This window comes from Nicotiana tabacum, chromosome 9, assembly GCF_000715075.1.
Source record: "Nicotiana tabacum cultivar K326 chromosome 9, ASM71507v2, whole genome shotgun sequence".
Lineage (NCBI taxonomy): Eukaryota > Viridiplantae > Streptophyta > Magnoliopsida > Solanales > Solanaceae > Nicotiana > Nicotiana tabacum.
The window spans coordinates 50,923,885-50,939,639 of record NC_134088.1 but is presented as its reverse complement, the minus strand read 5'-3'; the positions used below and the strand labels follow the sequence as shown (position 1 = coordinate 50,939,639).

General features: G+C 39.8%; 1 protein-coding gene across 2 annotated transcripts in view; it reads left to right on the top strand.

Moving 5' to 3' along the window:
- LOC107814435 (calcium-transporting ATPase 3, endoplasmic reticulum-type) overlaps positions 1 to 15,755 on the top strand; it is a 108,174-nt gene that overhangs the window by 76,701 nt on the left and 15,718 nt on the right. For both annotated transcript variants that reach the window (XM_075221674.1, XM_075221676.1), the window contains 5 exons: positions 1,389 to 1,500; positions 11,825 to 11,923; positions 12,009 to 12,154; positions 12,308 to 12,365; positions 13,380 to 13,472. In XM_075221674.1, coding sequence (XP_075077775.1) covers positions 1,389 to 1,500; positions 11,825 to 11,923; positions 12,009 to 12,154; positions 12,308 to 12,365; positions 13,380 to 13,472 — 508 coding nt within the window. The remainder of the gene's footprint in view (positions 1 to 1,388; positions 1,501 to 11,824; positions 11,924 to 12,008; positions 12,155 to 12,307; positions 12,366 to 13,379; positions 13,473 to 15,755) is intronic.

Here is a 15,755-nt window from a genome sequence, read left to right as displayed (position 1 = left end):
TAAAGTCAGCTCCAGGCAAAAGATTACTATTCGAGGATCGAGGCCACGAGCATATTGTTGGGGTACACAGATGCTGATTGGACATGATCACCTTTTGCTAGACGTTCTACGTCTGGATATTGTGTTCTAGTAGGAGGTAACTTGGTCTCGTGGAAGAGCAAGAAACAGAATGTAGTTGCTCGATCTAGTGCCGAAGCCGAATATCGGGCCATGCTATGGCGACGTGTGAGTTAGTTTGGGTCAAGCAGTTGCTCAAGGAGTTAAAGTTCGGTGAAATCAGTACGATGGAACTAGTGTGTGATAACCAAGCTGCTCTTCATATTGTGTCAAATCCGGTGTTCCATGAGAGGACTAAACACATTAAGATCGACTGTCACTTTGTCAGAGAAAAAATACTTTCAGGAGATATTGTTACAAAGTTTGTAAAGTCGAATGATAAACTAGCAGATATTTTCACAAAGTCTCTTACTGGTTCTCGTATTAGCTACATGTGTAACAAGCTCGGTACATATGATATGTATGCACCGGCTGTATAGTGTAATCTTGTCCCACATTGGAAGATGAGTAATATCTCCTTGTAGTGTATAGCTATAAATAGGGACCTCTTGTATTGTATTTATAATTCAATATCAATAACATATTTTCTCCCGTGCCTTCTCACATTTTCCTATGTGAAATTGTATGAAGGCACCAAGGTTATTGTCCCACCAGAGGCAATATCGGTGAAATCTCTCCATCTACTTAAGTCTTGGCAGATAAAGTTATCTGGTATGTGTGCTGGTAGGAAGTACTCTATGCCTAGTGGGCTAGTGAAGTGCATGTAAGTTGGCCCGAATACCACCATTATCCAAAAGGTTGTACTAGGGCACCTACTGATAGACAGACCATTTCGAGTCTTAGTGGCCTCTGCTAATGGTTAAGTTTTTTGAGAACATTTTACAAGAGTGCCAAGATTCCGTAAGTAGTGATTACTACTTGTATGAGACAGTGAATAACCTTTCCTATATATTTCTTTGATTAAGGAATGTTTTTGTTTCAAGAGTTCAGTCGCTCAGTATGAGCTCTAGCAGAATTTAGCTGCTGTTGGATTGAAATCTTCTCATTCTCGAGTGGGAGAATTACTTCTTAAGCAGGTTCAGGAGGCTCCGTTACGCCCGAGTATTGCCGTTGCTATGATTATTGGGGATTTTTTCCTCTCTTGCTAGTGTACTAAACATGAATATGGTAGTTATCTCAGAGTTATCTGACAGGTCCTCTAGATGCATGGCTGTTCATCTTTCTAACTTTTATCTTCTATGTATCAACGGGTTCTCGTAACTATTTGAAAATCTGGTGCATTTGTTTATATATAAGGTTATGTAGGTGATGCATATTGTTTTTCCCTCCAGTTTTGCAGGAAAAGAAACTCTTAGATGCTTAGCATTAGCCTTGAAAAGAATGCCTATGGGTCAACAATCACTCTCCTTTGATGACGAAAATGACCTTACATTTATTGGGTTGGTATGCTCTCTCTTCTTAATGTCAGTCTTACTTTTGCATGTTAAAAGCATTACAACTTCTTTGATTTGTTTACTAATTTTTTGTGTGATTTATGGAGTACTTCCTTTAAAGACAAAGTATTTAGTATCGGAATGAGATGGATCTGAGTAGAGTGGAACGGATGCAAAGGATTGAAATAGCTGACTCCAAATAATTTGGTGTAGAGGCGTAGTTGATTGATATATGTATATACACACATATATATGTACATGGAATACCTTTTTAGCAGTTTTTAATGCCTGTAACTGCTACTGATAATGATCTTTTTGCACCCATTCTTTCTAATACATGGCGAAAGTTTCTTCTATCAGAGGTTTAAGTTCATGAAATGCTAAGATTTTAAACTATCCAATCTGAACTTACGGACACCGCTCTGAATTCTTCTAAATAATGAGAATCTGTATGGAATTTCTCTTGTTCTGAAATTTCTCGACATTCTAACACACATCTGTATTTTCATACAAACATACTGAAAGAGAAGTTTTCCATTTCTTATATTTATGTGGGATAAAGACCTTGCTCTTAAAATTATATCTCATTTACCCTATTTGGCTACAAATGATTTATTTCACTGCGAAATTATTTCTTATGGTCTGGATAGGTTCTCTTTTATTGCACTACCAGTTTGTTTAAAAGAATTTTAGATTTTAACTGTGATCTAGCCTAAGCGAGTGAGAATTTTAACTTCTTCTATCTCTATCTGCTTACCTATCACTTAATAGATTGTGAAAGGGACATACCACTTTATCCCGAAAGTTGTATACGTAGATTTTTTTTATCACTTCCTTCATTTGCACCTTTCTTCATTAAAGTCCGTGCTCTATTTTTCACATTTAAAGCGCCAATATATTTGTTAGATAGTTATGTAAATAACCCTAGTCCCACATGGAATAAGAGTAGAATATGTGTTGTGTTAGGGCTATTGTAAAACACTTAATAGAAAAAAATCAATAATATATTTTTCTCCCGTGCTTTCTGACATGGTATCATTAATGTGGTTCTTATGCTTTCCTGAGCCGAGACTTGGAAACAACCTCTCTATCCTCACAAGGTAGGGGTACGGTCTGCGTACACACTATCCTTCCTAGACCCCACGGTGTGGGATAATACTAGGTATGTTGTTGTTGTTGCTTTCTCACATGGTATCAGAGCATCAGTGAGAAACTTATCGCTGTACATCATTCCAGCAATTTCCGGGAAGAAAGACCTCGTCGCCATGCAATTTTCCGGCGACTTAAGAAGGGACAGTGTCCGCAACAAAATCTTTTTACCTTGGTGTTGTGCAAAATCTAACACCACCACAAGATTCCTAAGACAGAGGCGACCAAACCCCAGAAAAAATCTCCAGCAAAGCCTCCACCACGCGCTGGTTAGAGACAAGTTTCCGGCGACGCGTCTGTTTCACGCGCCGGCGCGTGAGCCTACTTCCAGCCAATTTTTGGCCGACCTTCAAGACAGATTGTTTGCAAGGCTTTTTCGAGCCTACCCATCAAGATTACACCAGATTCCGACGACTTTTTTATTTTCCGGCGAGCTACAGTAGTTTCTCTTATACTTAGGGAGTCAACTAGGGCTCACGGAGGTTGTTAGAATTTTGGTCGAAACAAAATGGGAACCGATACTTTGAATGGTTGGGTGGTTTCTTTACCGGATTATATGGAGTTTCTTCGATACAAAGCATGTAAGCAGACATCTTCTGAGATAGCTTCTGTTATTCAAACATGTAATAGCGTGACTTGTGTCCAATCTTCATCCTCTGAGTCTTGGGTCATTGATTCAGGTGCATCTGATCCCATTTCGGGTAACAACTCTTGTTTCACTACTATTTCTGTTCTCAATCTCCAGCGGTACCTTATGTTTGCTGATCTTACCTTCTTTGAAACCCAATCATACTTCACAGGTCCAGATAATCACTTAGATATTTCTGAGGTGCTACCGTTTCCATCTTTTGGAGATTCAATCACTATCTCTCATTCATCTTCCTCTACAACTCCAACTTCACCACCTACATCTCCAACTCCAGCTCCACCACCTATAGCTCCAAGCTCACCACCTAGACCAACTCAACCTTCTACAGCTCCACCACTCCTGACTTATCATCGTCGTCCGCGCCCATCAACAGGCCCAGCTGATTCACGTCATGCACCTGACCTTGCTAATACTGCAGACTTATCTCCTCTTAGTCAATCGATTGCACTACGGAAAGGTATACGGTCCACACTTAATCCTAATCCCCATAATGTCGGTTTAAGTTACCACCGTCTGACATCACCCCATTATGCATTTGCATCATCTTTGTCCTCCGTTTCCACCCCTACCTCTACATGTGAAGCACTTTCTCATCCAGGATGGTGACATGCTATGATTGACGAGATGTCTGCTTTACAGACGAGTGGTACTTGGGAGCTTGTTCCTCTTCCTTCGGGTAAACCGATTGTTGGTTATCGTTGGGTGTATGCAGTCAAAGTTGGTCCAGATGACCAGGTTAATCGACTTAAGGCTCGTCTTGTTGCCAAAGGGCATACTCAGATATTTGGGCTCGATTATAGTGATATTTTCTCTCTCGTGGCTAAAATAGCATCGGTTCGCATTTTTCTATCCATGGCTGTTGTTCGCCATTGGCCTCTCTATCGGTTGGACATTAATAGTGCTTTTCTTTATGGTGACCTTGAGGATGAGGTTTATATGGAGCAACCACCTGGTTTTGTTTTTCAGGGAGAGTCTACTGGCCTTGTATATCGGTTTCGCCGGTTGCTATATGGTCTAAAACAGTCTCATCGAGCCTGGTTTGGTAAGTTCAGCACAGTTATTCAGGAGTTTGGCATGACTTGTTGTAAAACTAATCACTCTGTGTTTTATTGGTATTCTGCTTCAAATCGCTGTATTTATCTGGTGGTTTATGTTGATGATATTCCGGCAATGATCAGGATAGTATTACTAAGCTGAAGCAACATCTCTTTCAGACTAAGGATCTGGGCGGATTAAAGTATTTTCTGGGTATTGAGGTCCTTAGTCTAGCTCAGGTATTGTGATCTTACAACGGAAATATGCCTTAAACATTCTTGAGGAGACAAGAATGACAGTTTGGAGACCTGTTGACACTCTCATGGATCCGAATTCTAAACTTCTGCCAGGACAGAGGGAGCCGCTTAGCGATCCTGCAAGATATAGGCGGCTAATTGGTAAATTAAATTACCGCACAGTGACTAGACTTGACATTTCCTTTCAACTGAGTGTGGTGAGTCAGTTTATGAATTCTCCCTGTGATAGTTATTGGGATGCAGTTGTTTGCATTATTCGATATATAAAATCAGCTCCATGCAAAGGATTATTGTTTGAAGATCAAGGCCATGAGCAAATTGTTGGATACTCAGATGCTGATTGGGCAAGATCACCTTCTGATAGACGTTCTACATTTGGATATTGTATTTTAGTAGGAGGTATTTTGGTGTCTTAGAAGAGCCAGAAACAGAATGTGGTTGCTCGGTCTAGTGCAGAAGCAGAATATCGAGCAATGGCTGTGGCAACATGTGAGCTAGTTTGGATCAGACATTTGCTCAAGGAGTTGAAATTTTGTGAGATCAGCAAAATGAAACTTGTGTGATAATCAAGCTGCCCTTCATATTGCATCAAATTCGGTGTTCCATGAGAGAACTAAACACATTGAGATTGACTGTCACTTCGTCAGAGAAAAGATACTCTCAAGAGATATTGCCACAAAATCTGTGAAGTCAAATGATCAGCTTGCAAATATTTTCACCAAGTCCCTCACTACTCCTCTTATTAGTAACATAGGTAACAAGCTTGGTACATATGATTTGTATGCACCGGCTTGAGGGAGAGTGTTAGATAGTTATGTAAATAACCCTAATCCCACATAGAATAGGAGCAGAATATGTATTGTATAAATAGGGCTATTGTAGACATTTAATATAGAACTTAATAGAAGATATCAATAATATATTTTTCTCCTGTGCTTTCTCGCAAGATTTAACCGACTTTTCGCCTTTTATTACACTGCATAGGCTCTGCACCAGACTCTGTATTTTCCCTTGAATTAAAAGTCAAGAACACGTGGGTGTTGAGGTGCATGTCTTAGTACCTCGATGCTTACATTAAAGCACCACCTATGTGAGTTAAATTGCTTACTCTGTGCTTCATATAAGTTCAAGGTTTAAGTGCGCCTCAAAGGCACCTTTAAGAACATAGCCCTGGAGTTGTTTATAAATGGTTTTTCTAGTAAAGATCTTATGTTTCGGTTAAGGTAGAAATACATGTGTGGATATGGGACGGAAGAGGTTCATTTGGACGTATGCTTCTTAGGTATTGCCTGATACATGTTAATTTACAGCATGTATATAGTGTAGTATTGTCCTACATTGGTAGAGGAGTAGTATGTCCTTGTATAGTATAGCTATAAATAAGGACCTCTTGTATTGTATTGTTCATTCAATATCAATAACATATTTTCTCCCGTGCCTTCTCACATGGTATCAGAGCAATTGTGAGAGACTTATCGCTGTGCATAAATTCCAGCGATTCCGGGAAAGAGAAATCAGTATTTTTTAAGGTTGTTTTCTATCTGCTTCATTTCTGTCAGTGTTGTGCAAAATCCAACACTACCACAAGAGTCGTCACTGTCCGGCGACCAAACCCCAGTGAACAACTCCGGCAGAAGCAGCCTCACGCGCCTCCACGCGCCACCAGAAGCTCACGCGCGTGAGCTCACGCGCCGGCGCGTACGACCACTTCCGGCCATTTTTTGAAAATCTTCCTTCAGAACAGTTGGGTCGCCTGGTAATTCCGATCCTACCCCTACTGTTTTCATTTCATTCCGACAACTTTGAGTTTTTTCCGGTAGCTACAGTACTATTCCGACAGCTACAGTAGATTCCGGCAGCTACAGTATTTCAGTATTCTGTTTCTGTGTTTCCGTACACTGTTTCAGTGGATTACAGTTGATTCTTTCTCCTATTTGGTAATAATTTGCAACAATGTCTTTGGGATTTGATGCTTTTGGGTCTAGAAACATGAGTTCTGGAAACTCTAGTGCTATTATTACCTCGGAACCTTTAATGGGAGGTTCAAACTACTTAGCTTGGGCTTCATCTGTCGAGTTATGGTGTAGAGTTCAAGGTGTTCAAGATCATCTAATCAAACAGTCTAGCGATGGAGATGAAAAGGCAATAGCACGTTGGGCAAAAATCGATGCTCAGTTATGTAGCATCTTGTGGCGATCTATTGATTCCAAGTTGATGCCCTTGTTTCGTCCATTCCAGACATGTTATTTGGTTTGGGCAAAGGCACGCACCTTATACACTAATGACATATCTCGCTTCTATGATGTGATATCACGGATGACAAACTTAAAGAAGCAGGAATTGGATATGTCTACTTACTTGGGTCAAGTACAGGCAGTCATGGAGGAATTTGAGAAGTTGATGCCAGTTTCGGCTAGTGTGGAAAAACAACAAGAGCAGCGACAGAAGATGTTTCTCGTTCTTACCCTCGCTGGACTTCCTAATGATCTTGATTCAGTACGCGACCAGATTTTGGCTAGTCCGTCTGTCCCGACAGTTGATGAATTATTCTCTCGATTACTTCGCCTTGCTGCAGCACCAAGTCCACCAGTGAGCTCATCACAGATACTTGATTCCTCTGTTCTTGCATCCCAGACAATGGATGTTCGGGCATCTCAAACTATGGAGCATAGACGAGGAGGTCGTTTTGGAAGATCTAGACCCAAGTGTTCTTATTGTCACAAACTTGGACACACTCGTAAAATGTGTTATTCCTTACATGGTCGTCCACCCAAAAATGCTTACATTGCTCAGACCGAGACTCCAGGTAATCAAGGATTTTCTTTATCTAATGAAGAATATAATGAGCTCCTTCAGTATCGAGCAAGTAAGCAGACATCTCCACAAGTAGCCTCAGTTGCTCAGACTGATACTTCTGTTTCTGGTAATTCTTTTGCTTGTGTTTCCCAGTCTAGCACTCTTGGCCCATGGGTCATGGACTCCGGCGCTTCTGATCACATCTCTGGTAATATATCACTTTTGTCAAATATTGTATATTCACAGTTTCTTCCCACTGTTACTTTAGCCAATGGATGTCAAACTAAGGCAAAAGGAGTTGGACAAGCTAATCCCTTGTCTTCTATCACCCTAGATTCCGTTCTTTATGTCCCTGGCTGTCCTTTTAGTCTTGCATCTGTTAGTCGTTTGACTCGTGCCCTCCATTGTGGTATATATTTTATTGACGATTCTTTTATTATGCAGGACCGCAGTACGGGACAGATAATTGGTACAGGACGTGAATCAGAAGGTCTTTACTACCTTAACTCACTCAGTCCTTCCACAACATGTCTAGTTACAGATCCTCCAGATCTAATCCACAGACGTTTAGGACATCCGAGTTTATCCAAACTTCAGAAGATGGTGCCTAGTTTATCTAGTTTGTCTACATTAGATTGTGAGTCGTGTCAACTTGGGAAACATACCCGAGCCTCCTTTTCGCGTAGTGTTGAGAGTCATGCAGAGTCTGTCTTCTCCTTAGTTCATTCTGATATATGGGGTCCTAGTAGAGTCAGTTCATCCTTGGGATTTCGTTACTTTGTCAGTTTCATTGATGATTATTCAAGATGTACTTGGCTTTTCTTAATGAAAGATCGTTCTGAATTATTTTCTATATTCCAGAGTTACTGTGCTGAAATCAAAAACCAATTTGGTGTTTCTATTCGCATTTTTCGCAGTGATAATGCCTTAGAATATTTATCTTCTCAATTTCAGCAATTTATGACTTCTCAGGGAATTATTCATCAGACATCTTGTCCTTATACCCCTCAGCAAAATGGGGTTGCTGAGAGAAAGAATAGGCACCTTATTGAGACTGCTCGCACACTTCTAATTGAATCTCGTGTTCTATTGCGTTTTTGGGGCGATGCAATTCTCACAGCTTGTTATTTGATTAATCGGATGCCTTCATCTCCCATCAAGAATCAGATTCCGCATTCAGTATTGTTTCCCCAGTCACCCTTATACTCTATTCCACCTCGTGTTTTTGGGAGCACGTGTTTTGTTCATAACTTAGCCCCTGGGAAAGATAAGTTAGCTCCCCGTGCTCTCAAGTGTGTCTTCCTTGGTTATTCTCGTGTTCAGAAGGGATATCGTTGTTATTCTCCAGATCTTCGTAGGTACCTTATGTCAGCTGACGTCACATTTTTTGAGTCTAAACCTTTCTTTACCTCTGCTGACCACCATGATATATCTGAGGTCTTACCTATACCGACCTTTGAGGAGTTTACTATAGCTCCTCCTCCACCTTCGACCACAGAGTTTTCATCCATACCAACCGTTGAGGAGTCTAGTGTTGTTCCCCCTAGTTCCCCGGCCACAGGAACACCACTTTTGACTTATCATCGTCGTTTGCGTCCTCCATCAGGCCCAACTAGTTCTCGTCCTGCACCTGACCCTTCTCCTGCTGCGGACCCTGCTCCTAGTACACCGATTGCACTTCGGAAAGGTATAAGGACCACACTTAACCCTAATCCTCATTATGTCGGTTTGAGCTATCATCGTCTGTCATCTCCCCATTATGCTTTTATATCTTCTTTGTCCTCAGTTTCCATACCTAAGTCTACAGGTGAAGCGTTGTCTCATCCAGGATGGCGCCAGGCTATGAGTGACGAGATGTTTGCTTTACATACAAGTGGTACTTGGGAGCTTGTTCCTCTTCCCTCAGGTAAATCTACTGTTGGTTGTTGTTGGGTTTATGCAGTCAAAGTTGGTCCCGATGGACAGATTGATCGACTTAAGGCCCGTCTTGTTGCCAAAGGATATACTCAGATATTTGGGCTCGATTACAGTGATACCTTCTCTCCCGTGGCTAAAGTGGCTTCAGTCCGCCTTTTTCTATCCATGGCTGCGGTTCGTCATTGGCCCCTCTATCAGCTGGACATTAAAAATGCCTTTCTTCACGGTGATCTTGAGGATGAGGTTTATATGGAGCAACCACCTGGTTTTGTTGCTCAGGGGGAGTCTCGTGGCCTTGTATGTCGCTTGCGTCGGTCACTTTATGGTCTAAAGCAGTCTCCTCGAGCCTGGTTTGGTAAGTTCAGCACGGTTATCCAGGAGTTTGGCATGATTCGTAGTGAAGCTGATCACTCTGTGTTTTATCGGCACTCTGCTTCAAGTCTCTGTATTTATTTGGTAGTCTATGTTGATGATATTGTTATTACTGGCAATGATCAGGATGGTATTACCAACCTGAAACAGCATCTCTTCCAGTACTTCCAAACTAAGGATCTAGGCAGATTGAAGTACTTTCTGGGTATTGAGGTTGCCCAGTCTAGCTCAGGTATTGTTATTTCTCAAAGAAAATATGCTTTAGACATTCTTGAGGAGACGGGGATGATAGGTTGCAGACCTGTTGACACTCCGATGGATCCGAATTCTAAACTTATGCCAGGACAGGGGGAGCCGCTTAGCGATCCTGCAAGCTATAGGCTGCTGGTTGAAAAATTAAATTATCTCACAGTGACTAGACCCGACATTTCCTATCCTGTGAGTGTGGTAAGTCAGTTTATGAATTCTCCCTGTGATAGTCATTGAGATGCAGTTGCCCGCATTATTCGATATATAAAATCGGCTCCAGGCAAAGGGTTACTTTTTGAGGATCGAGGTCATGAGCAGATCATTGGATACTCAGATGCTGATTGGGCAGGATCACCTTCTGATAGACGTTCTACGTCTGGATATTGTGTTTTAGTAGGAGGAAATTTGGTTATCCTGTGAGTGTGGTAAGTCAGTTTATGAATTCTCCCTGTGATAGTCATTGAGATGCAGTTGCCCGCATTATTCGATATATAAAATCGGCTCCAGGCAAAGGGTTACTTTTTGAGGATCGAGGTCATGAGCAGATCATTGGATACTTAGATGCTGATTGGGCAGGATCACCTTCTGATAGACGTTCTACGTCTGGATATTGTGTTTTAGTAGGAGGAAATTTGGTGTCCTGGAAGAGCAAGAAACAGAATGTAGTTGCTCGGTCTAGTGCATAAGCAGAATATCGAGCAATGGCTATGGCAACATGTGAGCTAGTCTGGACCAAACAATTGCTCAAGGAGTTGAAATTTGGTGAAATCAGTCGGATGGAACTTGTGTGCGATAATCAAGCTGCCCTTCATATTGCATCAAATCCGGTGTTCCATGAGAAAACTAAACACATTGAGATTGATTGTCACTTCGTCAGAGAAATGATATTTTCAGGAGAGATTGCTACAAAGTTTGTGAGATCAAATGATCAACTTGCAGATATCTTCACCAAGTCTCTCACTGGTCCTCGTATTAGTTATATATGTAACAAGCTCGGTACATATGATTTGTATGCACCGGCTTGAGGGGGAGTGTTAATTTACAGCATGTATATAGTGTAGTATTGTCCCACATTGGTAGATGAGTAGTATGTCCTTGTATAGTATAGCTATAAATAAGGACCTCTTGTGTAGTATTATTCATTCATTCAATATATCAATAACATATTTTCTCCCGCGCCTTCGCACAATACAAATGCCTTGAAATTAACAGTATAGATTGACAAGGAAGGAGTCTTTCTTCAGTTAGGTTTTCTTACCTTAATTTGTTCAACGCAACAAGTTCTATGAAGGAATAGCTCCTCTAGATACACAAAGAGATTAGGCCGCTTACTCTTATTTGTGTATACAATGTCACTACTATTATGTTCCCTTTTGTCCTACTATGAATATTCTGTCATTCAAAATCAGTATCGGCTAAATTCTTAAATATCACAAGTTGACATTAATAAAATAGACAGTATTCAGACCTCCAGGGCTATGGTCTAGTGGTAAGAGCGCAGTGCGTGATGTGTTGGCTAGCCGAGGGACTGGATGTAATTGATTCAAAAGTTGAACCAGTCTCATTTGGGATAGAGGCATAGTGTTTATTTTTTTTTATTTTTCATTTTTTCTTTTGGTGACATTTAGTTGCTGAAACATTGATGCAGTAGATTTACATCCAAAGAGCCTTTTTCCAACTGTGCATCCATGTTCCTACCATAAATCATAGTATGATAAAGAAATTTTCTTAGTGGTGCCTCCTACCCTCTCACTATCCGATTAAGTCAGATGTTTGATGGACATGTTGTTGCTGTAGTTTACTTGTCCACGGCAAAACTTTAGCATTTTACATTTATGCTGCTCTCATTTTAATATTGATCATATTAAATTATTAATTACATACCTACTCTAATATTTGCTTAATTAAAGGTTGGGATGCTTGATCCACCAAGGGATGAAGTAAGAAATGCCATCCTTTCATGTATGAATGCGGGCATACGTGTAATCGTTGTTACTGGGGATAACAAGGTAAAATGAAGAGTCTGGTGAATACTGAATATTTTGAGCTGCAATAATCTGCTTTGCACCCAATTTAATTTCTGCATAATTTTAGACAACTGCAGAATCCTTGTGCCAAAAAATCGGTGCCTTTGATCACTTGGGAGATTTTACTGGGTTTTCTTATACTGCTTCTGAGTTTGAAGAACTTCCGGCATTGCAGAAGTCAGTGGCATTACAGCGAATGACAATTTTATCCAGGTAATAACTTTGCTTCTTGTTAGAACCCTTTTTAATTTTTAATTTTTAATTTATATATACATAAAGTTATTGACTCTTGGTTCTAACTTGTCTTTTTCTGTCATTTATAGTGGTTGATTTCCTTCCATTGACAGATATCTTTTATGTTGTCAGGGTAGAACCATCCCACAAGAGGATGCTTGTTGAAGCATTACAGAATCAAAATGAAGTGGTAACTCTCCCCTCTTTTGATTGTCGCTTTGATCTTTCCTCAAATGAAAATGTGCTTGCACAGGTCCTCTGTTTTATACTAGAAAGGAACCACATAAAATATGGTTCGTAACTTTGTCATGAGTACATTTGTTTTTTGTAAAGTATGCATCGTGATAAACTGTTTTGAACTGGTAGTATGATGGCACGTGTAGTAAGGCTGGTGAAGTTGCATTTGTACGGCCAATCATTTGTTTGCAAATCATTATCTCTTTGTCTATATGCTGGGGCAACTTCTAGTTCTGCTTGTTAACTTGCTTATTAATCTGCATGGGTTTGGGTACTTTGGCATCTTGAGTGCTTTTACTTGCTTATTAACCTGCATGGAGTGGGTACTTTGGCATCTTGAGTGCTTCTTTGGGTTAGTCTCTGATATGATGTGTCTTCGCATGTCCTATAGGTTTAGCTTACCTTCTCGAGTACTTTTTAATGTAAGATTACTTGACAACTCTTCCCATTGAAATGGTTAGTAGCAATGACAAGCGTATACCTCTGTTTTGAGCTGTTTTAAACACAGTACGAGGTACAAGATTCCTTCTGTTATTACCTCTTTCCAAACTTTTTATATGAATATTCTCTCGTCCTTGTGTAAATTTGCTGTCTTCTAGCCTCTTCTCAAGTATTTTCACCGCCTGAGTTTGCTTAACAATTGTTATCATTGAAATGGACCATAACCACGTTGATTGGTTTCCTCGATCATTACTTCTTTCTAATACTTTGCATGTGAAACTTTTTTTATCCTTGTTCAAATGAACAGGTCTCTTAGCTTTGTCATGAGTGTTTTGATTATCAAAGCTTGCTAATATTCTTCATATTGGAATGCATCATAAATTTGCAGAAAGAGACCTGGATTTTTCGTTCTTTTAGTTCCATGCTTATGAAATATCTCTCCGCCAAATTATTCCTGTGTTGACAAACTTAGTTCTTTCTCTTTTCTTTTCATATTGATATATTTTTCTAATATTTTAATTCTAAGGTTGCTATGACTGGAGATGGAGTCAATGATGCACCTGCATTGAAGAAAGCAAACATTGGAATTGCCATGGGATCTGGAACTGCAGTTGCGAAGGTACTTGCTTTTTTTTGCATAGCTTATTTCTGGTGATGAATTAAAAAGCTTGCTAGAAGTCTAGTGAAATGTTAAAACTCCCACTTGCCAATTTGAATTTCAGAACCTAGATGCACTCTAACCTTCCCCTTGTAGATAGTCGAGGATTTAACGTAGTTGTGTGTTAGCGTATATCTAGCTTGGTAATATGCTTTATTCTTTCTGGTTGCCCATGATTAGGAATTCCAGTGATTAAGAAAGTTTTCCTAGCTTAAACTTTTCTGATTTTATGTAATCTAAACTCCTATATCATGAATACTCTTTAATGTTTTGTCTAAAATCAATTCAACACGAGTTTTTCTCTTTGACTATATGATATCAGCCTCTACAATCTTAAGTAAATATAATTAGCTTCCACTTACTGGAAGAAGGCATAATTGCAAAGTTTTTTGTTTTTCCATAATATTGTTGTCTTTTGGTGATGTTTGGTGGCACTATCTCCTTTGACCATTATTCTGGCCATTTTTCAGGTGAATTTACTAGTAAAACATTTTTGAAAACTTCTTTTCTGTCTTCAGTGGATGAGTATTTTGGTATTGAGTCCTCCTCTGAACATAATTTTACGGTCATAGTTCTGAAAAAATATCTTTTCTTCTTTTTCTTCATGATTCAGAATTTGCATATGTGAGAATGCACGGGAGAAAAATATTATTATTGATGTTAATTGTAATACAACGAACCCTATTTATAAGTACACATAATATATAACCTACTCCTATTACATACGGAACTCGGACTAATTACATATATATTCACAAAGCTATTCTAACACTCCCCCTCAAGCCGGTGCATACAAATCATATGTACCGAGCTTGTTACATATATAACTAATACGAGGACCAGTGAGGGACTTGGTGAAAATATCAGCAAACTTATCATTCGACTTCACAAACTTTGTAGTAATATCTCCTGAGTATCTTTTCTCTGACGAAGTGACAATCAATCTCAATATGTTTAGTTCTCTCATGGAACACTAGATTCGATGCAATATGAAGGGCAACTTGATTATCACACACAAGTTCCATTTGGCTGATCTCACCAAATTTCAAATCCTCGAGCAATTGTTTGATCCAAACTAGCTCACATGTTGCTATAGCCATTGCTCGATATTCTGCTGCGCTAGACCGAGCAATAACATTCTGTTTCTTGCTCTTCCAAGACACCAAGTTACCTCTTACTAAAACACAATATCCCGACGTAGAACGTCTATCAGAAGGTGATCCTGCCCAATCAGCATCTGAGTATCCAACGATCTGCTCATGGCCTCGATCCTCAAACAATAGTCCTTTGTCTGGAGCTGATTTTATATACCGAAGAATGCGGACAACTGCATCCCAATGACTATCACAGTGAGAATCCATAAACTGACTTACAACACTCACAGGAAAGGAAATGTCAGGTCTAGTCACTATGAGGTAATTTAATTTACCAACCAACCGCCTATATCTTGTAGGATCGCTAAGCGGCTCCCCCCGTCATGGTAAAAGTTTAGAATTCGGATCCATAGGAATGTCAACACGTCTACAGCCTATCATTCTTGTCTCCTCAAGAATGTGTAAGGCATACTTCCGTTGTGAGATCACAATACCTGAGCTAGACTGAGCGACCTCAATACCCAGAAAATACTTTAATCTGCCCAGATCCTTAGTCTGAAAGTGCTGAAAGAGATGTTGCTTCAACTTAGTAATACCATCCTAATCATTGCCGGTGATTACAATATCTTCAACATAAACCACCAGATAAATATAGAGATTTGAAGCAAAATACCGATAAAACACAGAGTGATCAGCTTCACTACGAGTCATGCCAAACTCCTGAATAACTGTGTTGAACTTACCAAACCAGGAAAGTGATTTTGTTACAGACAACCTCTTAAGTCGCCGGAAAATTGCACGGCGACGAGGTCTTTCTTCCCGGAAGTCGCTGGAATGATGCACAACGATAAGTTTCTCACTAATGCTCTGATACCATGTGAGAATGCACGGGAGAAAAATATTATTATTGATGTTAATGGTAATACAACGAACCCTATTTATAAGTACACATAATATATAACCTACTCCTATTACATACGGGACTCAGACTAATTACATATATATTCACAAAGCTATTCTAACAGGATATTCAGTCCCTCATTTGAACATTAAATTTGGATATTTGTTCCAGGAAAGTCGTGTTGCCTTCTTTTTCTTCATGATTTTAGAACATGAATTGAGTCTCTATTGTGCACATTAAATTTCCAAT